This window comes from Pleurodeles waltl, chromosome 5 (assembly GCF_031143425.1).
Source record: "Pleurodeles waltl isolate 20211129_DDA chromosome 5, aPleWal1.hap1.20221129, whole genome shotgun sequence".
NCBI classification, from domain to species: Eukaryota; Metazoa; Chordata; class Amphibia; order Caudata; family Salamandridae; genus Pleurodeles; species Pleurodeles waltl.
In genome coordinates this window covers 1333838161-1333860112 of record NC_090444.1, presented here as the reverse complement: position 1 = coordinate 1333860112, position 21952 = coordinate 1333838161, and the positions used below count along the sequence as shown (strand labels likewise).

The following is a 21952-nucleotide window of genomic DNA, read 5'->3' as shown; positions in this document are numbered from 1 at the left end:
TTTGATTCTTTGAGTGCGTGGGTGAACCAGTTTGCTTTCTTGGCTGTGCCTCTGTAGTGGGGCGTCTTGAGGGGGGCGAGGGTGTTAGCGTAGTCTGTGATCCATTTGTGGAAGCTGTGTGCGGCAGTGCTGATGTCGTCGTCAGCTTGAGGGGGTGTTGCATAGAGGCTGGCAGTGAGCTGGGCTTCAGTGACCTTGTTCCAACTTCTGCGGGGAAGTTGGGGAGCCTGGTGGCGACATATGGGTTTGTTAAAGGTGAAATGAATGCAGCGGTGGTCGGTCCATTGGAGTTCTGTGGTGTGGTTGACGGAGACGTGGTTGCTGGTGGAGAAGATGGGGTCCAGTGTGTGACCGGCCCAGTGAGTGGATGTGGTGACGAGTTGTTTGAGTCAGAGGTTGGTGAGGTTTTCGATCAGGGTGGTGGAGTCGTCGTTGTTTGGGTTTTCCAGGTGGAAATTGAGGTCCCCCTGTAGGATGTAGTTCTTGGATGTAAGAGCGTGGGTGGTGGCTAGTTCAGCGATGGTGTCGCAGAATAGAGGGTCGGGCCCGGCTGCCTGTAGATGAGGATGCCCCGCAGAGTGGTGTGAGGGTTGGTTCCAATCTGGAAGTGGAGGAGTTCCATGTTGGTTGTGGAGTCTTCGGTGCTGGTGGAGAGGCGCAGGGACTCTTTGGGGACAATGGCTGTTCATGCAGTCTTTGCAGATGATCCAGTAGCCGTCTGGGATGGCGATGGCGAAGTCTGGAGCCGAGGAGGGGTTAAGCTGTGTTTCTGTGAGGAAGGCGACATCCGGGGATGTGGTGTCGATGAGGTTCCAGCGTTCAATGGCAAAACATTTCCAGATCCAGTCTGACGCCTGGGGATTATTCTAAGGTAAGGTGATAAGAAGTCTCTATCACATTTAAATTTTACTTCATGTTATGCAAAGTTTCCTCATTCTATTTTGATCCCGGAAGGGCATCTCATTAGTTTAGAGAATGCACAAAAGGGATATGGGCAAGACCAGTACAAATGTGCACTTTTAGATCATGTTATGTTATGTGTATTTGTAAAGCACACTATCACTAGCAAGAGTATCCTGCCACAAAGTCAGTATGTGTGCCTTAAGCTACCTATAGTAGGTTGGTTAATTGATTCAAGAAAGGAGGAGGATCTGATGTGGAGAGGGCGGTCTTTCCATGCTTAAGGTGTGATGTAAGAGAACACTCACTCTCCTGATCTGGGTCTATGTATGCATGCTATGGGGGCGAGTAGGAGTACTGTGGAGCAGAGGTGTCTGGTTGGTTAATGAAAGGAAATGGAGTGCCTTGAATGTGTGTGTGAGGAGTTTGAATTGAGCACTTTTGTTTATTGTAAGCCAGTGTAGCTCCCAGGGGTGTTCTGTGATCGGAGTTTTGTGTGGGGAGGTTGAGAAAGAGTCTGGCTAAAGAGTTCTGGGTGGCTTGTAGACTTCTAGTGACTTGCCTGGTGATACCAGGATAGAGGATGTTCCCATAGTCCAACTTGTCAGAGATTGGGGCATGAAAGACAGTTTTTCTTGCGTTTGGGATCCATTTGATGATCTTCCTCAGCATCTTCAGGGTGTATAAGTGGGATGCAGTGACAGCATTGATTTGTGCAGTCATGTCCAGTTTGCTGTTGATGATTATTCAGAGGTTCCTGAAATAGGTTCTGGGTGTGGATTTAGTGTGACTGGTCACCAAGTGGCGTTCCATGGTGAGGTGTTCTTGCCAAAGATCACTACTTCTGTCTTGTCTGTGTTGAGCTTGAAACAGCTGGCTTGACTTAGGGACTTCGGTCATACTGGCAGCAGGTGTGTTTCGGTGTGTTTCTTGTGCTGGGGGTCTTATTTGAGAGGGAAAGTATGTATTGCGTGTTCTCTGCATAGGAGAGGATGCAGAGGTTGTATCCGCAGATAACATTGGCCAGAGTAATCATGTAAGCATTGAAGAGGGTGGGGCTGAGAAATAAACCTTGAGGGACTCCACAGATGAGGTTGCAGGCTTTCGAGGAGTATGGTGGCATGCTGACAGCTTGTGTCCTATCAGTTAACAAGGAGCAGACTCAGCGAAGAGCAGCTCTTTGGATGTCAATCTTGTGCTGGTGCCTTATGAGGATGGGGTGTGAGACTGTGTCAAATGTTGCACAGAGGTCCAGGAGAATGAGGGATGCTATGCCTCCTCTGTCAAGGATCATGTGTATGGCATCTCTTGTGGCAGTGAATGCTGTTTCTGTACTATGGTTGGGCCTGAATCCAGACTGTGTGACATTGCGGAGGTGGTGGTTGATGATGAGGTCGGTGAGGTGTTGGCTGAGTAGTTTCTCCAAGACCTTTGCCAGATATGGTACAAGAGAGATGGGTCTGTAGCTGGAGAGCATGACTGGGTCAGAGGATGGTTTCTTCAGCAGGGGCACTGTAGGAAGGTACCCTCTTTCTGGCATGGTTACCTCCACTTGTTGCCTGTTGTCAGCATGTTCTGTGTTCACTCCGATCCTGCTAACCAGGACCCTGGTGACAGTGCTCTCTCCCTTTAAACTTGGTTGCTTATCACAAACCCACACATTTGGCATACTGGTGCACCCTTGTAAGTCCTTAGTATATGGTACCCAGGCATTGGGGCACCAGGGGTCTCCCCTGGGCTGCAGCATGATTATGCCTCCCATGGGGAGCCCAGGTAAAGTAACTGCAGGCTTGCCATTGCAGCCTGCATGAAAGAGTGCATGCACCCTTTTCACTACTGGTCACTGAACCAGGTCACAGTAAGTCACCCCTATGGTAGCACCCTCCAGAGAGCAGGTACCTGTGTGTGAGGGCACCCCTGTATGAGCAGAGGTGCCCCCACGAACTCCAGCTCCATTTTCATGGACTTGTGAGTGCGGCGACGCCATTTTACGCGTGTACTGGACATAGGTCACTACCTATGTCCAGCTACATTATGTTAACTTCAAGCCTGAGCATGTTTGGTATCAAAATGGACAATGGAAAGGGGAGTGACGACTCCCCTGTCCATCACCACCCTAGGGGTGGTGCCCAGAGCTCCTCCAAAGGGCTCCTTGATTCTGCTGTCTTGAATCCAAGGTGGGAAAAGGCCTCTGGGAGCATCTGAGTGGCCTGGTCTGGCAGGTGACATTAGAGCCTCCTCCTGATAGGTGGTCACCTAGCTAGGTGACCAATCCCCCTTCCAGTGCTATTTATGGTCGCCCTCTTGGGTGGGTCCTCAGATTCAATGGGCAAGACTCCTGCAGGACTCCTCTGCACCGTTTACTTCGACTTTTGGCCACGGGAACTGCAACTGGACTCCACAGTAACCTACAATCTGCAGCTCCAGCAACTCTGCCCTGCAACATTGTTTCTCCAGCTCCTTACAGCTTCTGAAACATTTCCCTGGCTGGCATCCTCTGAGGGTGGCAAGTCTTCAGTCTGCATGACAAGGAAGAAGGAATCTCCCTTGGAGTGAGTCACTCCCCTGCATCTGTAGGTACCAACTGCAACGACAACCAGCTGTGTGGATCTCCTCTCATCCTGAGCTGCTGGATCCTGAAAGGTCCTCTCTGACAGCTGTCCAACTTTGGTGAAGGTAAGCCCTTGCCTGCCCATGGAGCACAGTACCCCCGCATCAACTCTTGCAGCTACCAAGGCTTTTTGTTGGCTTTTTCCACACCACAGACAGACTGCAATCTTCCATCTGGCGTAGGACGTCGACTGCATCCTCTGTGAACTCTTCACTGACTCCAGGGCTGCATTGCTCTCCGTCTTTGTCCTACCGTCGACCAACTCCTGCAACCACAGATGGGTGGGTAGTGGCTCCTGCCACCACCGGACACTTCCACAAGTTCTGGATTTGGTCCCCTTCTCTTTTAGGTCTTCTTTCTTCAGGATCCACCGCTGGTTTCTTGCAGTCTTGTCTGGGAGGTTCATTTATTCTTCTTTTCAGTCCTTTTGGTGGTTTGGGGAAAAACCAGTAACTTACTCCTCTCTTCCCGGTCGCTGAGGGGCACTGTGGTACTTTCCTTGTGGGGTTCCTAGTTCCTCCAGCTCCCATCTACAGATTCCAGTTACCTGGGTGGGGGTCCTGCATTCGCATTCCATTTTTTTAGTATATGGTTTGGGATCCCCTAGGATCACTATTGTCTATTGCTATTGCACGGTTTTCTATTGCTTTTTACGTCTATTTCTGATTACTAGTGTTTCTATTTAGTGTGTTACTTACCTCCTTTTGGAGAGTTGCCTATCTAGAATTTTTTTGGTAATTGTGTCACTAAATTAAAGTACCTTTATTTTTTTAACACTATGTGGTCCTTTCATGTGTGCAAATGCTGTGTGACTACAGTGGTACTGCATGACCTTTGCATGTCTCCTAGATAAGCCTTGCCTGCTCATCCACAGCTACCTCTAGAGCGACTGGCTCCTAGACACTGCTTACACTTCACTAATAGGGGAACCCTGGACCTTGTATAATGTGTAAGAACCATAGGTAGCCACCACGCACCAGGCCAGCTTCCTACAGACATGACGGCCGCAAGTGTTTCAGGAATGTAGCGGAGGTGATGGAGGCACTGAGGATGGTGTTAGTGCTTTACTGACTGAGAGGAGTCCTTTATTGAAGGCATGGTCTGGGGAAGGATCAGATGAAGCCCCATAGTGGATGGTCTTCATGGTAGCACCGATTTCAACAGTGGTCACAACAGGTCACGAGGTCAAGGTATGTTCATCGGCCATGATAGGAAGTTGAGTTTCAACTATGAAGGGGTCCAGTTGAAGGTCGAATTTGCTGTACATGGAGGTGTTATTTTCATAGAAGAATTACGAGAGCTTGCTGCAAAGGTCTTGTGGGGAGGTGATGTTGCTGGAGGCGGCAGAATGCCTTGTGAAATCTTTGATGGTGCAGGTTTCCTTTCTGCTGTTAATGCTGGTGTCAATTATTCCCATGCCCATAGAAATCGTACAGTAATTTAGTATTTATAAACTGCTATGATCAGTAATTGCTTAGTACTTAAAAACTGCACTGATCGATGTGAGAGCGACAAACATAATGTGGATAACTGAATCTGACAGAAGTCGTCTTTCAAAACAGACGGCTCAGATTGTTTTACTGTGTAATTACATCACGTTTCTTGGAACATGCATGTATTTAAATGTCCCAAATGACAATGTTTGCAGCTGTCATATTAATTTAAGTAAGATAAATGTACAGATTTAATTGTAAATGTTCATCTGATATTTCCATTCACATATAAAAACATGTTTTGTGTATGGAATGGGCCACACTTCAAAATCCCACAACCATTCAAGCATTTCATTTTTTACAAAGTAACGTCAATCACTTCGTCAAAAGAGACAACAAGAGATAGCCGTCATATTTTTTCTATTCGATTTAGGGGCACATTCCCAGTGGAACTGAGGCATGCGTCAATTTGTTACTTTATGTAGATCCGTTGGCACCAGTGCTGCATATAAAGTAACAAAGGAACGTGTCCACTCTTCCAGTTGCAATGTATTGGCTAGACTGATTCTGGCAGATAGAAAGAGTGGCGAATTAAAGTGAAAAAACAAATTGTCCGGTATATTTAAAAAAAAATGATCTGGCTGGACGTTCTGGGACTTTGTATTATGGCCCATTTAATGCCCCAAATCAGCAAATTATGCGAACCACTTCTGAAAGAGTAACTTCAAGTGATTGCAAAATGCTCTGTCTTTTCTACGAAATACTCTGATGTGCAATTTTAAAAATGAAGACTGCAGACCATTTATCGGCGTTCAGATGCAGCAAAAACACAAATCCTCAATACGTATTCAAAAAACTGTTACAGCAGAATAAAAGATAGTTTTCAAAACTAAAATAGTACCTGTTGATAACCTTTAAGAAGTTCCTCTTGTTCTTTTATTTGTTTTTGTATTTCCTTAAACCTTTCTTCAGTGATAGGGTCTTTTAATTCTTCCAGCACACGCTTGCTTATTTCACTAACTTCCTTCCCACTATGTAACTGAAAGCAAAACAACTCTAAATTAGGGCAAGCAGAAATCACCAAATTGAGATAAACAGAAAATATATACATTATGCACAACACAATATTGTTAGCAGCAGCATAATGAGTAGGATATTAGGGGAGCAACAGATTATTATACAGCACAGATGTTCCTCTTAATACAGACAGTATAGACACCGACAAAGCTCATACAAAACAGCTAAATCAGTTTAGAATTTTCATGCAGAATGAGCGGGTGAAATAGGGGTTTGACTAAATAAAATAATAACTTTTTGTCTTGGAGAACACAGTGATAAACAATTATTTAAGTGACAGCGGGAGCGACTCTGATCTGAAACTTGCAAATCAGTCAAGAAGCAAATCATTTTTGATTTTACAGCCTCGCCTTCAGATGACACAACAGCCAGCAAGTAGACCTAGCCAGAACACAACAGTGTCTGACAGCAACTACCTCATGACGAGAGGTAGCAAAGCATTGTCCTGCAAGGAGTCAGGTGAGATCAAGGCGATCTCAGCGATCCGATCTGGCAGGCTGTGAATACTCAATGCTTATGAAACTGGACTTACTACAACAGCATATTAAAGAAAACGACATAGCTCGGCTGGAAGATGTAGTTCAAAGCATGGAAGGCACTGCGACTTTTAGAGATTACAATTGCAATCTGTTTACATACAGACAGGAGAGCAGAAAAGACTGATCAAGGTTGAAAAACATACTTTTTTTAGGATTGCAGCGGACACGAAACAGAAAAGATGAAACTGTTAATGGAAGGCTACATTAAAAAAAAAAAATATATGGAAGAAGGAATTCAAATGTATCTGTGACCTACGACTATTCTGATGTGCCTACAATAGGCACAATAATCTTCACCTGTTGCGATGCAATCATATGGGCAGTCAGGAGGAGTTTTTTTCCCTTTCTGTTTTTTATAGCATTTACTCGACAGGAGCGCTTTAGATGAGCACCAAGTTTTGTTGTTGTTTTTTTGGGGGCACGGGAAGAGTACTGTGTGCTTACGCAAAGAAACAACCCTGGTTCCCAGTCCCATGTTCGGCAGCTCTGGCTCTAACAATGTGAGAGTAACAATTTACTCAAACAGGAGTTAAAAAATGAATAAAATGCATTCTGGAAAGTAGCAAACAACACGACGTACTACAACTAAACAACTTTACATTCAGAGCCATATCTAAGATTTGTTTGGCAGATTAAATGCGCTTTTTTCTTGAATCTTCCGGTGGCAAATAATGTAGGCAACACCACGGGATTTGCCTAGACTGGAGTGGGAACTGTAATTTTGCCAAATGCTAGTCGGCATGTATCAAGATATACACTAACACAATCAATGGTTTCATCTGTGACCGACGCAGATATCCTGCACCTGCACAATACCCCTGGGTACTGTACATTGTTAATGTCAGGACAGCATAAATAGTGGGGAAAACAATGAATAACACACGATCTCGGCTTAAATATTTATTCAGCTTGCTTCGAAAGTAAAGAACGTGAATTACTTGTGGGTGCAGTTCGTTTTAGGAGCTGGTGTCCTATGTTGGCCTTGTTAGATGTGGGGGTCAAGCCAGGTACCGTTTTGATGAGAAATATGTCAGCAGTAGTTCCAATCGTTAGCAGTTGCCCACTCCTGTAGGTACACATTTGGAGTGAGATTTTCACACCTACAACAGAACTGTGATTTATGGTCGCTGGCTAACCTGATGCCAGCCTTCCCAGGATGTGAGCTAGGCAGGACAACGATGATGGGTGTGGAGGTCCATGACTAGAGAAGGTGTTCCTGTGGCCGATAAAGGATGCTGTGCTTCAATGTTTGGACTGTGCTGCATACACCTGTGCACATTGCAATGTGACTGACTACCCCCAACAAGCAAGCCCTCAGAGCTTCGTCAACAGGAATCAAGTAGATAAGTAGACAACAGTACCGTAGACAGCATTGGCCGCTCCTTCGCTAACCATCCTTCGTAGGTTAATTACCTGAGTACCACTGAGTTAGGTAAGAATAAACATCTGTTATTTTAGCACCAAGAGACCCGATAGTGAACATGCCTTTTACATGTAGCTGTAGTTCTCCTATATTCATCTTTTGTGGAATAATTATAAGATAATGTACTGTAGGGTGACCATTCGGAACCACTGCTCCTGCTTTTAACTCTGATAACATAAGCTTGTCATTCTTCATTTTTCCTCACTACTTGAGCATAAAGGCAGCAGCTTGTGTTATAGGTTGTGCAATGTAATTTTGAAAATCGGGCTTTCATACCATACAATGTCTAAAACTCATAAAATATTGCCTGTGCTAGGCTTTTGGAGAGTGCTTCAAAACATATGGATATAGGGGGAGGAGTGAGGATTTACCCGTATTTGCCCCGCGTAGTAGAGGTTGGGGAGTGGGCAGAAAGCTACTGGATACTACAAAAATGTAGATTTAATTTTTGAATAAATTAATGGGGGGGTTAGGCCCCACTCCTAAAGCATCATCAGTCTTTCTGCTCACCTGGGGAATAAGCATACACATCTTTATAGCAAGCAAGAGGAAGTTTTGATTCTTCTGGGCATAGCTTTTACATGTGGGCCAGCAGAGTGGAGGAAATCCCAATTTCATCCTACCTGCCATGCGGAATGGCTGCACTATTTAGGCCCAGGGTTGGCTGACACCAAAGGAAAACTACCAAACCCAGACATTTTGGAAACTAGATATCCAGTGGCATCAAGTGTGGTTTGGCTTGCATGCCTCCCATGACGATGTCTTAACCACAATGCCCTACAAAATATGTCAACGATCCTAAATTCTCCTCACCTTTCTGTGATAGAAATTTTCAGGATCTGCAGGCATCCACAAATTTACTTCCATCAAAAAAATGTAAGGAAAAAGCATAATTTTGGGCAAAGTCAGAGATCTGCCCAAAAACCTGAGCTACTTCCTTTGCGAAATCAGGTCATTTTTTTGACAGGAAAATTTGTTGTTCCATACTGCATTTTGAGGCCCATGTGTCAGGGGTGCTAGGTTCACCCACTCAAGGGGGTAGCATTTTATTGGGACAAGGGTGGGATTGCTGGATCAGAGGAATTTTGTGGGAGTCTGCAGTTTCTGAAGCTTTCCCTTACAGAGAGGATAGGAAAATATGTGTGTTTCAGCCAAAGTTTTAGGTTTGCAAGGGCTTCTGTGTAAGAAAATGTAACAAAATCCATGAAAATTACCAAATCCCTAGTTTTCCTTAATGTCTGGGTTTTGTGCCTTCTGTGATTGGCGCAAAGCCCAGACCCAAGATCCATGGCTACCCACATTGCAAAAAGATTGTCAGTTTTAGGTGACAAAGTTGTGTTTTTGGGCCCTGTAGGAAGTTGGCTCTGTATGCACTATTTCAAGGGTTCCCGTTAGAGGTAAGATAGTGGCAAAAAGAGATAACTCTAATGCTCTATTTTGTGGTAGTGTGGTCGAGCAGTAGGCTTATCAGAGGAGTAGTCTTAAGCATTTGTTGTACATACACAGGCAATAAATGATGAACACACACTCAGAGACAATTCCAGGCCAATAGGTTTTTGTATAGAAAAATATATTTTCTTAGTTTATTTTAAGACCCACAGGTTCAAGATTTACAAGTAATACTTCAAATGAAAGGTATTTCATGTAGGAACTTTAGGAACTTTGAATTAGCAAAAAAGCATATACAGTATTCACATAAATGACATATAGCTATTTTAAAACTAGACAGTGCAATTTTCAACAGTTCCTGGGGGAGGTAAGTGTTTGTTAGTTTTTGCAGGTAAGTAAACCACCTACGGGGTTCAAGTTTGGGTCCAAGGTAGCCCACCGTTGGGGGTTCAAAGCAACCCCAAAGTTACCACACCAGCAGCTCAGGGCCGGTCAGGTGCAGAGGTCAAAGTGGTGCCCAAAACGCATAGGCTTCAATGGAGAAGGGGGTGCCCCGGTTCCAGTCTGCCAGCAGGTAAGTACCCGCGTCTTCGGAGGGCAGACCAGGGGGGTTTTGTAGGGCACCGGGGGGGGGGGGGAACACAAGTCAGCACAGAAAGTACACCCTCAGCGTCACGGGCCGGCCGGGTGCAGTTTGCAAACAAGCGTTGGGTTCGCAATAGGATTCAATGGGAGACCAAGGGGTCTCTTCAGCGATGCAGGCAGGCAAGGGGGGGGCTCCTCGGGTAGCCACCACCTGGGCAAGGGAGAGGGCCATCTGGGGGTCGCTCCTGCACTGGAGGTCGGATCCTTCAGGTCCTGGGGGCTGCGGGTGCAGAGTCTTTACCAGGCGTCGGGTCTTTGAAGCAGGCAGTCGCGGTCAGGGGGAGCCTTGGGATTCCCTCTGCAGGCGTCGCTGTGGGGGATCAGGGGGGTCAACTCTGGCTATTCACGGTCTCATAGTCGCCGGGGAGTCCTCCCTGTGGTGTTTGTTCTCCACAAGTCGAGCGGGGGCGTCGGGTGTAGAGTGCAAAGTCTCACGCTTCCGGCGGGAAACGTGTGTTGTTTCAAAGTTGCTTCTTTGTTGCAAAGTTGCAGTCTTTGGGGAACAGAGGCGCTGTCCTCTGGAGTTCTTGGTCCTTCTAGATGCAGGGTAGTCCTCTGAGGCTTCAGAGGTCGCTGGACCCTGGGAACGCGTCGCTGGAGCAGTGTCTTTAGAAGGGGGGAGACAGACTGGGAGAGCTGGGGCCAAAGCAGTTGGTGTCTCCGTCTTCTCTGCAGGTTTTTCAGTTCAGCAGTCCTCTTCTTCTTAGGTTGCAGGAATCTATCTTGCTTGGTTCTGGGAGCCCCTAAATACTCAATTTAGGGGTGTGTTTAGGTCTGGGAGGGCAGTAGCCAATGGCTACTGTCCTTGAGGGTGGCTACATCCTCTTTGTGTCTCCTCCCTGAGGGGAGGGGGGCACATCCCTATTCCTATTGGGGGAATCCTCCAAAAACAAGATGGAGGATTTCTAAAGGCAGGGGTCACCTCAGCTCAGGACACCTTAGGGGCTGTCCTGATTGGTGGGTTACTCCTCCTTGTTTTTCTCATTATCTCCCCTGGACTTGCCGCCAAAAGTGGGGGCTGTGTCCAGGGGGCGGGCATCTCCACTAGCTGGAGTGCCCTGGGGCATTGTAACACGAAGCCTGAGCCTTTGAGGCTCACTGCTAGGTATTACAGTTCCTGCAGGGGGGAGGTGTGAAGCACCTCCACCCAGAGCAGGCTTTTGTTTCTGTCCTCAGAGAGCACAAAGGCCCTCAACCACATGGGGTCAGAAACTCGTCTCTCAGCAGCAGGCGGGCACAGACCAGTCGGTCCTGCACTGAACAACTGGGTAAAATACAGGGGGCATCTCTAAGATGCCCTCTGTGTGCATTTTTTAATAAATCCAACACTGGCATCAGTGTGGGTTTATTATTCTGAGAAGTTTGATACCACACTTCCCAGTTTTCAGTCTAGCCATTAGGGTGCTGTGGAGTTCGTGTATGACAGACTCACAGACCATGTGCTCTGATGGCTACCCTGCACTTACAATGTCTAAGGTTTTGCTTAGACACTGTAGGGGCATAGTGCTCATGCACTTATGCCCTCACCTATGGTATAGTGCACCCTGCCTTAGGGCTGTAAGGCCTGCTAGAGGGGTGACTTACCTATGCCACAGGCAGTGTGAGGTTGGCATGGCACCCTGAGGGGAGAGCCATGTCGACTTAGTCATTTTCTCCCCACCAGCACACACAAGCTGACAAGCAGTGTGTCTGTGCTGAGTGAGGGGTCCCTAGGGTGGCATAAGACATGCTGCAGCCCTTAGAGACCTTCCCTGGCATCAGGGCCCTTGGTACCAGGGGTACCAGTTACAAGGGACTTACCTGGGTGCCAGGGTTGTGCCAATTGTGGAGACAATGGTACATTTTAGGTGAAAGAACGCTGGTGCTGGGGCCTGGTTAGCAGGGTCCCAGCACACTTCTCAGTCAAGTCAGCATCAGTATCAGGCAAAACGTGGGGGGTAACTGCAACAGGGAGCCATTTCCTTACAGGCCCTTTCCATTCGTGGGTGCTAGGCCAACCCATACAAGTGGGGTATAATTTTTATCGGGAGATATGTGCGTACACTGAGCCGCGGGAAAGTTGTGGATCCCTGCAGATTCTGGAACGTTCCCTCTCAGAAATGTGAAGAAAATGTGTGTTTCTAGCAAAAGTTTGAGGTTTGCAAGGGCTTCTGGGTAAAAAGCCTTGTGAAACCACTCATCCGCATGCCTTATTTTTGGAAATGTCTGGGTTTGGTAAGTTTCCCTGGGAGACGTCTGTACTACAGTCCAAATTCTGCAGCTACTTATATTGTAAAAAGAAACACAAAAAAACATTGATTTTGCTGGGTGCAATATGACGTCTGCAGGTTGAGTTTTGGGGCATTAGGCCCAGCCACACAAATGGGATACTATTTTCATCTGGAGACAAGATGGAACACAGAATAGTAGAACATTTAAATACCAATTGGATTGCTCTGCATTTATGACTTCTAAATGTAAGCCAGTGTGCAGGAAAGAAGGCATTGTGCAAAGTGCCATCTGAATCTCATAATTGTATGGGTAACCACAAATTCAGAAGTGTACAAATAATCACTGTTCCTAAACTCATCATACTGTGTACATTTGAGGAAAACATAGGTTTTTTTCCTACCCATTTCCTACCCATTTTTCATGTGTTATAGTTTACCATACAAATAACTGTACTATGGGTGCACAATGAAAAAGCTTAAGGTGCTGTTGAGTTGTTGGAAAACCTGCAAACCTTAACATGCCCTTGATCAGAAGGGTGTAATGGAATATTGTTTTTGTAAAATGGCCATCATGACAAAAAGTTTATATTTTCCTACTCATTTCCATTATATTTTTGTATGTCAACGATTAGCTTTTTTGGGAAATACTTGAGGGATCTCCACAAATAACCCTAGTAAAATGCAGAATTTTGCCTACTTTTCAGAAATGTATAGCTATCTGGGATCACCCATAGGTCTCATCACTGTTTCCACCACAAACTGCAAGTAGGTTGAAACCACAAAACTTAGGGCCGTGGTGAATATTGGTCATTTGAATCCAGGCTACTCCTGTCATTTGACATGTACATCATCAAGAATGCGGGGTAGCCCAAAGAGTTCTTCATTAGCAGATTCCTCATTGCCTTCTTCAATGTCAGTCTCAAAGAGCTTTGCGGGAGGCCTCAGTGCCATCTTTCTATGTAACGTGTGGGCAGAAATAGTACAAATGGTACAGTTGATCTGACTATTGATGTAATTGGCGATGAAGGTGGAACTGTCAACGCTGTTGTCATTCATGGGAAGGCCATCAGTGGTTTCTCGACAGGGAAGCCTTCTATGGCTCGGTTTTCAAAGAAGAACTCTTTGTTGTGGGTGATAGTAGCTTTTCTGTAGATGGGGAACAAATGGTTTTCTGGATGATGATGGCTTTGGTGACTATTTCCTCATCTGTGGTATTGTCTAGAGTAATAAAGAAGGACTTGAATCTGAGGGGTGACTCAGAAAGCTTCCCTGGTTTGGAGTCAGATTATTTTAGGGATCTTCGAGGCTGGTTCCCTTGAGGCAGAACTATCCACTGCTGCAGCTGTAAGACAACCTTTCCACTTGCCTAGCTGTGCCTGACTGGGACTATTTTTGTGCAGTTTTTGAGGCATAAAGCGCCACAGAATATTCCTCCTCACATGAATGCACTTCATCCTTCAGCCTTAAAAGGACTGAGCTTGCTATGTCTTGTAGACTCTTTGTTGCAAATTCATGACAAGTCTTGTAGTCCTGTGGTTTATGGCCCAGATGAAAGCAATATATACAATTTTAGTGAGCGATGAAAGCAATATATACAATTTAAATGTGGATCTTCAAAGTGAAGGGCTTTTTTGCCCCAGGCAATGTCTGAAAGAGTTTTTTTCTTAGACATCCCAGCCATAGTAAAAGAATTTAAACTTACTGGCTCAAACAATAAGTTTCCCCAGAAACAGTCTCACAATATGATATGCCTAAGGTGTTGGGGTAAAATATCGAGCAAAATGATAGAAGCTCACTTACTAGGTTGTAGAGCAAGTCCAAATAAAAGAGCAAAGTATCCCTAAACTCATGACATGAGGCAGAAATCTGTTCCTTGGTGGCCTCTGATGGAAAGTGCAGTACAGATCAAAGAGCACAGACACCTCCACTGTACGTGCTGAAGTTTTGATCATTTTCAATGAGTCAGAGTGGCTACTAAACTAACTTGTTTTGCTCGTTTTTAGGGCTTGTTGTAGTATGTACTGCTCTTGCGTGTGACCAGAGGCTCTTATCCTGATGATGGTTAATCATTTAAGCATGTGAATTCATGAAAGATGCCATGTTAGAAAACTAAGCCATTTAGTACCTCGCATTCAGTCAGCCAAGTATTCGGCTGTCCTGAATCTGAGGTAATTTTGCTTTGTTGGAATATGGGTATGTTACAATTTGTGTTCTACAACAGTGGCTTCTAACCTGTGGTCTTGGGACCCCATGGGGTCCGCAAAGCCTCCTCAGGGGGTCCGTGACTGCTTAGAAAATTAACTAATATTAACAGATTAGTAAACTATATATGAATAAAGTGGCTTAATGTACAACTGAAAATGTTAAAATGCACTGTAAATGTTAAGGCATCTAAAAAACTGGAGGCAAAAAATTAAGTTATTATCCTCAGATTGATTTGTGAGAGCTCTGTAGGTGCATCAAACAGAATGGAGTATGAACGATGTGTGGCTTCAATTGAATTTAGAAAGTTCCAACCTTCCTATTATTTTTTTTTAATTTGATCTGTTTGCAAATTAAATACAATATGTTATCATTTGTGTATGTGTTTGATGGAATGCTAGTTTCTGGATTGTTTGTGTATTGTTTTGTGGCTTAAATCATTGCCAATGTTTAGGCCTGGGTCCCCAGGCTTCAAGTAATAACTCAGTTGGGGGTACCCAGATCCCAATAATGATTCACTGGGAGGTCCCCGGGTTCCATAAATTATAAAATGGGGGTGCACATAAGCCCAAAGGTTGGAAAGGATCAGTAACTCACCTGTAATCCTAGTTCTCTTCCAGTGGAATCCTCATCAAAGTCATAAAAGCTAAATATTCCCGCTCACATGCGGGCCCCCAGAGCACATAAAAAAAAATATATATATATATATATATATACATATATATATATATATATATATATATAGAGAGAGAGAGAGAGAGCGCGCAAAAGCGAGACAGAGATATACAATTGCACCTAAAATTGTAACCCATATATATATTTATCTACATATCTATGCAGCTTATGTTAAAAGTTAATAAATGCCTAATTTTCGTTAAATTTTTCTTTAATAAATATCAAACCAGACTCAAGTATTTCTGTAAGTCAGAAAAAGAGAGGCATAAAGTACAAAATCATCCTTTATTGAAGAAAAACTGTGATGAAGTGCAAAGGCATTGTTAGCCAATAGGCTTCATTTAAAACATATCAAAGCAAAAAACTGGCACCATGCCTTTAAGACCTTCAGGACTTTCAGTATCCCAGCATGTCCCAGAGGTGAAAGTGAGGTCAGTACTTTTGACGGTGATATGAAGAACAGAACACCACCATGTAATAACTGCTGTATATGAGATTTCGCCTGGGGAGGTGGGCAGGTTGCTTATGACTTTGATGAGGATTTCCCTGAAAGAGAACTAGGATTACAGGTAAGTAACTTATCCTTCTCTTCCAGGGGATCCTCATCAATAGTCATAAGTACTGGATAGGGTAGCAAGCCTATCCCACACCACTGCTGACGAAGCAAGATCAAAACTAAAGCAGGTAGCATGCTTATTTAAATATATTTTTAATGAGGCCTGTCCCACTTGGGTATCTGCTTTAATGTCTGAATCTAGACAATAATGTATTTTGAAAGTATGCACCAATCTCCAAGTGGCTGCTTTGCAAATTTCAGAGATTGGATTATATTTTAGCAGAGCTGCTGTTGTTGCTTTATCTCTTGTGGAGTGGGGTTTGGGCCTGCCAGATATTTGTTTATTGGCTAGCTGATAAGTAAATAGAATACAATCTATAATAATGGCCATAAATAATATATAATATAAATAATATATGGTATAATAATATACCATCTTGAAATTGTTCAGAGGAAGCGATGCTCGTCCTTATAGGGCCATAGTTAAACAGATGGTCAGACTGTCTAATGTCTTTTGTCTTGTCCAGATAAAACTTCAATACTCTTTTCAAATCTGGTGTGACTGGTTAGGAAAGAAGGTAGGGAGTGAAACTGTCTGATTAATGTGAAAGTCAGATACTACTTTTGGAATAAAACTGGGGTGAGTTCTTATCACTACCCTGTTAGCATGGAAAACAGTGTAAGGTTCTTTGGCACAGAGAGACTGAATTTCACTAACTCTGCAAGCTGAGTGACAGCGACAAGTAAGGCAGTCTTCCATGTAAGGTGATGAAAAGAAGCCTTATGTATAGGCTCAAACGGTGAACCCATGAGCTTTGATAGTACTACATTCAACTCCCAAAGAAGAAAGTGGGGGCGAACTGGGGGAAACACCTTTTTCAAACCCTCTAAAAAATCTTCAAAAATTGCCATTTGGAAGAATGATCTTTGAGAGGGTCATTATCTGTAAGCAGCAATTGCTGCAAGGTGAACTTTAACAGAGGAACTCTGTAAACCTGAGTGTGCTAGATGGAGAAGATAAGGTAAAATGACCTCCTCCTGGCCCAGAATTGGGTGATTATTATTCTGAGCACACAATAAGTAGAATTTGTTTCCATTTAAAGGCATAGGAGCATCTTGTGGCCGGTCTTTTTGACTCCTTGAGAATGTTCAGGCATTCCTGGGGTAGGCCTCAGTGACCATATTGCAGGAATTTAGGAGCAATGCTGTCAAGCTCAGCAAGGGAAGTTTGTGGTGGTATATCTTCCCTCCGAGCTTTGTAGGAGATCCGGTTTTCACAGCAGTCTCCTGTGTGGTCTTTCTGAAAGTTGCAGAAGGTCCGGGTAACACCACTGGTGAGGCCATTCTGAGGCTATTAGGATCATTTTGGTCTTGGCTCAGTAAAGTTTGCTTATAACTGTTGGTATTAATGGAAAGGGGGGAAAGCGTATAGAAATGTCTTGGATCAGTCTATCAAAAGAGCATTCCCTTTTGTCCCTGGTTGGTACCACCTTGATGCAAAGGTTGGGCATTTTTTGTTTCTTTCGCCTGCAAAGAGATCGATTTGAGATGACAACATGCCTGAAAAATATTTTGGATGACTTCTTCGTCTGGAATCCAGTCGTGTGTTTCTGTGAAGCTGGATTTAGGAAGAAATCTGCCTGGTTGTTTGATTCTCCTGGAAGATAAATGTCAGATATTGACAGACCTCTGACCGGTAGCCACTTCAAGATGGCTTGTGCCTCCAGGAATAGTGCACAAGAGTGATCTCCTCCCTGCTTGTTCAAATAATGCATTGTGGTCATGTTGTTCATCTGTATGAAGAGAGCATCTGTCTTTATGGATGGGTAAAATGACATCAGTGTGAGACGAACTGCTCTGAGTTCCAGCATGTTTCTGTGATACAGCTTCTCCTTGTCTGAACACAAACCTTGAACCAGAAGAGAGCCCATGTGAACCCCCCCCCCAGTCCTAAAGGGAAGCATCCGTTATGACAGTCTGTGTGGGTAAGTTCTGGTGGAAAGGAACTCCTGTTAGAAGGTGACGTTGTTGCATCAAGAATTTGAACGACTGTCTGGCTTCTTGTGACAGGACCAGCTTGTGTTCCCAGAGGTTGGATTGCTGAGAGCGCTGGTCTTCCAGAGTCTGTTGCAGTGGCCTAACGTATAACCTGGCATTGGGGACAATGAAAATGCAGGAAGCCATTGACCCCAGTAACAACGTTACTTGTCTGACCATCGGACGAGTAGTTTGGAGGAGAATGTGACATTTCATGTTGATTGAGGATAACCTCTCCTCCAAAGGATATAATATTGTGAGGTTTGTATCCAGAGTTGCTCCTGAGTAGTGCAGTTTTTGAGTTGGTACTTTTATGGATTTCTTGGTATATACTTGCAATGATAGTGTTGCTCTGTTTGTGCTGGAGAGTGTCTTTTGATTAGTGGATCGTCCAGGTAAGGGTAGACTAATATTCTCCACTTCCTAATGTGTGCAGCTACTACTACCAATCATTTCGAGAATGTCCGGGGAGCAGATATGAGCCCGAACGACAATACATTGTACAGGTAGTGCTTGGATGCCACTTTGAAGCGGAGAAAACTCTGATGTCTTTTTCTGATCGGAATGTGGAAGTACACATCCTGAAGGTCTATGGAGCACATCCAGTCCCCCTGATATAATTGTGGGTAGATCTAGTGAAGAGCCACCATCCTAGATTTTCCTTTGAGAATGTACTTTTTCAGGAGTCGGAAGTCTAAGATTGATCTGTACTGAGGAATTGGATGCTTTTTCTGAACCAGAAAGTATTGTAAATATATCCCTCTGCCCCGCTGAGGAAGTGCAACCTCTTCTTCTGTCTTCTTTGTGTATCCGTGCGTTCACTTCTTTTTGCAACAGTTGTAAATGAGGTGATTTTATTTTTGAAGGAACAGCAGGGGGAGGTGACTTGAACCTTATAGATTAGCCATTATGAACAATGTTCAATACCCATTTTGTCGCTTGTTCTTTTTCTCCACTCATTTAGATGTTTTGTAATGCTTTCCCCCTCCACAGCGGGAGACACGGATGGGGGAAGCGAGCACTCATTTTTTTGATTGAGTTTTAGCAAAGGAGGTTGATTGATGAGAAGTTCCTCTTCCTCTTGCTGGTCTTCGAGGATGGTAGTGTGACCTGGAATGTAGTTGAGAATGTTGGAACCAGTAAGGGGTTTGAACCCTCTGTTGGTACAGCCTGCAGTCATAGGATTTGTATTTGTGCCTGAACTCTCTGCGCTTCTCAAAGCCTAATGCTTTTAGAATATCCAGTTCCGACTCTATTTTTGCCATCTCATCATTTGCATGTGCTCCTTAAAGAGATGTGCCAGTGAAAGGGAGATTTAATATTCTATGTTGTGCTTCGGGCTTGAGGCCCGTGAGTCAGAGTCAAGGTGAGCATCTTGCACAAATGCCATGGGCGTAACCATTAGCTGCAAGGTCTGATGTATCAGCAGCCGCACTAATTATTAGGTTTGCTACTAGAGTGCCCTCTTCAAGGATATCTTGAAAATCTTGCCTGAGAGTCGCAAAGAGCTCCGTCATACCTCCCCAATAAAGCTGAGGTGCTAGCAACCTTCATTCAAGATGCGGAGATGTTACACATCTTCTTGCCAAAGCAATCAGTGGGTTGACTGTTCTTGTCTGGAGGTACAGTGGGAGAGGCGGTTGATGACTGAGTTTTCCTTGCTGCTGGAAAGGAAGTATCACAGAATCCAGAGGAGAATCAGCTTGGAAGAAAAGCAGATCCTGATGTGCTGTGCCAATGAGATCTTCCTCTTGGGGATCTGGACTGTGGACTTGGAGATCTTCATGGTATCAACTGCTGCCCTTGAGGCCTGGATGCAGGTGATGTAGAAGAAACCCTTCCAGTAGGGGTGCGCTGAGGAGAAAGGGTAGGCATGGTACCTCTGCTTGGAGTGTATGTCTGGGAGTAATCAGAACCTGGACTTTGATTAACTTTCCTTTGTTTCTGTGAAATCTGTGGTGATTGAGGAGTCACCCTAGGCACTATGGTGACATATGGGGACAAGGGTCTACTTCTTGACGTCGATATATCTGAGCACGGTGTTGAGTAATAATCAGTACAATGTTTTTTCCTTGTTGCCCGTGATTTTATCGACGTCTATAACCTCTTCCTCAACGTCTCTGTAACAGGTACTGGAGTCGGTTTCAACATCGAATGCCTGTGCAGCGCTGAATGACTCAACGTCGAGCAAGGTGTCACTTGATGCAACATAAAACTTTCATGCAACGCCGCATGCTTCAACAGCGTGTCTCTTGACTTGGAATAATGTCTTGATGTTGATTGCTGTCTAGTTGACGTCCTCGTTGAGGAGTGTCTCGACTGCGATTTCTCTATCGTCGACCTCTTTGACATCGATGGAGGCAGCACAGGGACACTCAACGTCAACGCTGAAGGGGAACATACTGGTATTTCTCTTGCTGCTGATATTCTGCTTGGCGACAGCAGTGGAGAATGATGCTTTTGAGTAGATTTTTCTGTTGTCCCTCTGGTGATGAAAGGAGGGCTCTTTCAAGGAAGGCTTAGACCCCCCAAAGGCCGCTTGCATGTCTCACCTTTCCTCTCTCCTGCAAGGCATGTAACCTGCTCTTTTCTCTGTCTTTTAAAGTCCTTTTTGAGAAGTTCTTACAATAGTAGCAGGTGTTAGGACAGTGTGGAGAAGGCAAGCACATCACACACACAGAGTGTGGGTCAGAAAAGGCAATTTTCCTGCCATAAAAAGGGCATTTGTTGAATAAAGCTGGCATTATTTCAGACTGGGAAATAAATTTCAGTCAGAAATTTAGTGGAAATTACACAGGGTACTTAAAAAGGTCACGTGAAATGAAGGGCTTTGAAGAGTAAGTTAATTTTTTTGACAAAAAGTCAAGTAAACTGAAGAGCTAATGCTCAGGGATCCGCACAGAAGAAACCAGAAAAAGGAAATGACCTAACTATCACTTAACTGTCAGTGTGTATATATATATATATACACTGGAAGATGCAGGATCACAGTTCTTTCATTAAGAGCTTCAGATAACCAAACCTATACATTTGATGATGACACTCTTCTGGCTACATTTGATGTAACATCTTTATACACCAATATACCACATGATGATGGGCTTATGGCATTATCTGAAGCTCTTAATAAAAGAACTGTGAAAAAACCATCAACAAATGTGCTTACCAACTTTGCAAGAGTTATCCTTAAATCCAACAATTTTACCTTCAATGGTAAACACTATTTGCAGATACAAGGGATATCAATGGGCACTCGGATGGCTCCTTCCTATGCAAATATCTTCATGGGAAAACTGGAGGACTATAAACTTGCGAGTTCTAACATCAAAAAACTGCTATGGCTACGATCCATTGATGACATATTTATAATATGGAATGCAGGAAGCAGAACACTTGAGCAATTTACAGCTTTTATCAACAGTATTCATCCTACCATCAAATTCACTGGCAGCAATACTAAACAGAAGAGTCATCTCCCTTTTCTGGATGTGTTACTCACCATTCATGAACAAAAAATTATTACCATTCATGAACAAAAAATTATAACTGATCTGTACCACAAGCATACAGATGCTCATTTGTATCTAAACTGGACCTCATGTCACCCACGCCACACTAAACTCAGCATCATCTACAGCCAAGCACTCAGAATAAGACGCATCTGCAGCAATGAAGACACTTGTAAAGGCCATCTACAGGAGCTTGTTAGATTATTTAAAAAGCGAGGCTATCCTCTGCATATCATTCTGCAACAAATTGACAAGTCTTTGCAGTTGCCCAGGGAAGCACTTATTTGGAATAACAACAGAGGAAACAAAAGTGACAGAATCCCTTTTGTGGTTGACTATCATCCATCAGCTCCCAACTACAGAAATATAATACAAACAACTTTTCCCTTACTCTCTACTTGTGAAAAATTGCAAAAGCTTTTTCCAAAACCGCCAGTCATTGCTTGCCGCAGAGGTCCCAATTTACTTATTGTGAGAGCTGAACTTAAGCAAGCTGTAACAAATGCAGGAGTTAATTGCTGTGATTCCAAAAGGTGCATCACATGTGAATACCTTTTACAAACATCATCAGTAACTAGCTCTGTTACAAAAAGGAGCTATGGAATAAGACAGCATCTTACATATCGCTCAACATGCATTATTTATGTGATTAAGTGCCAACGTCAAAGCTGTAGAAACAATATGTCGGTCAAACTGTGAATGACCTCCGTACACGATTCAGGAGCCACAAATCAGCAATAATTAAC

At 44.2% G+C, this 21952-nt stretch overlaps 1 protein-coding gene across 1 annotated transcript in view; it reads right to left on the bottom strand.

Annotated features, from left to right (window-relative positions):
- CEP162 (centrosomal protein 162) overlaps window positions 1-21952 on the bottom strand; it is a 697428-nt gene that overhangs the window by 325103 nt on the left and 350373 nt on the right. Inside the window, exon 16 of the mRNA XM_069235591.1 lies at window positions 5846-5983. Within this exon, the coding sequence (XP_069091692.1) occupies window positions 5846-5983 (138 nt within the window). The remainder of the gene's footprint in view (window positions 1-5845; window positions 5984-21952) is intronic.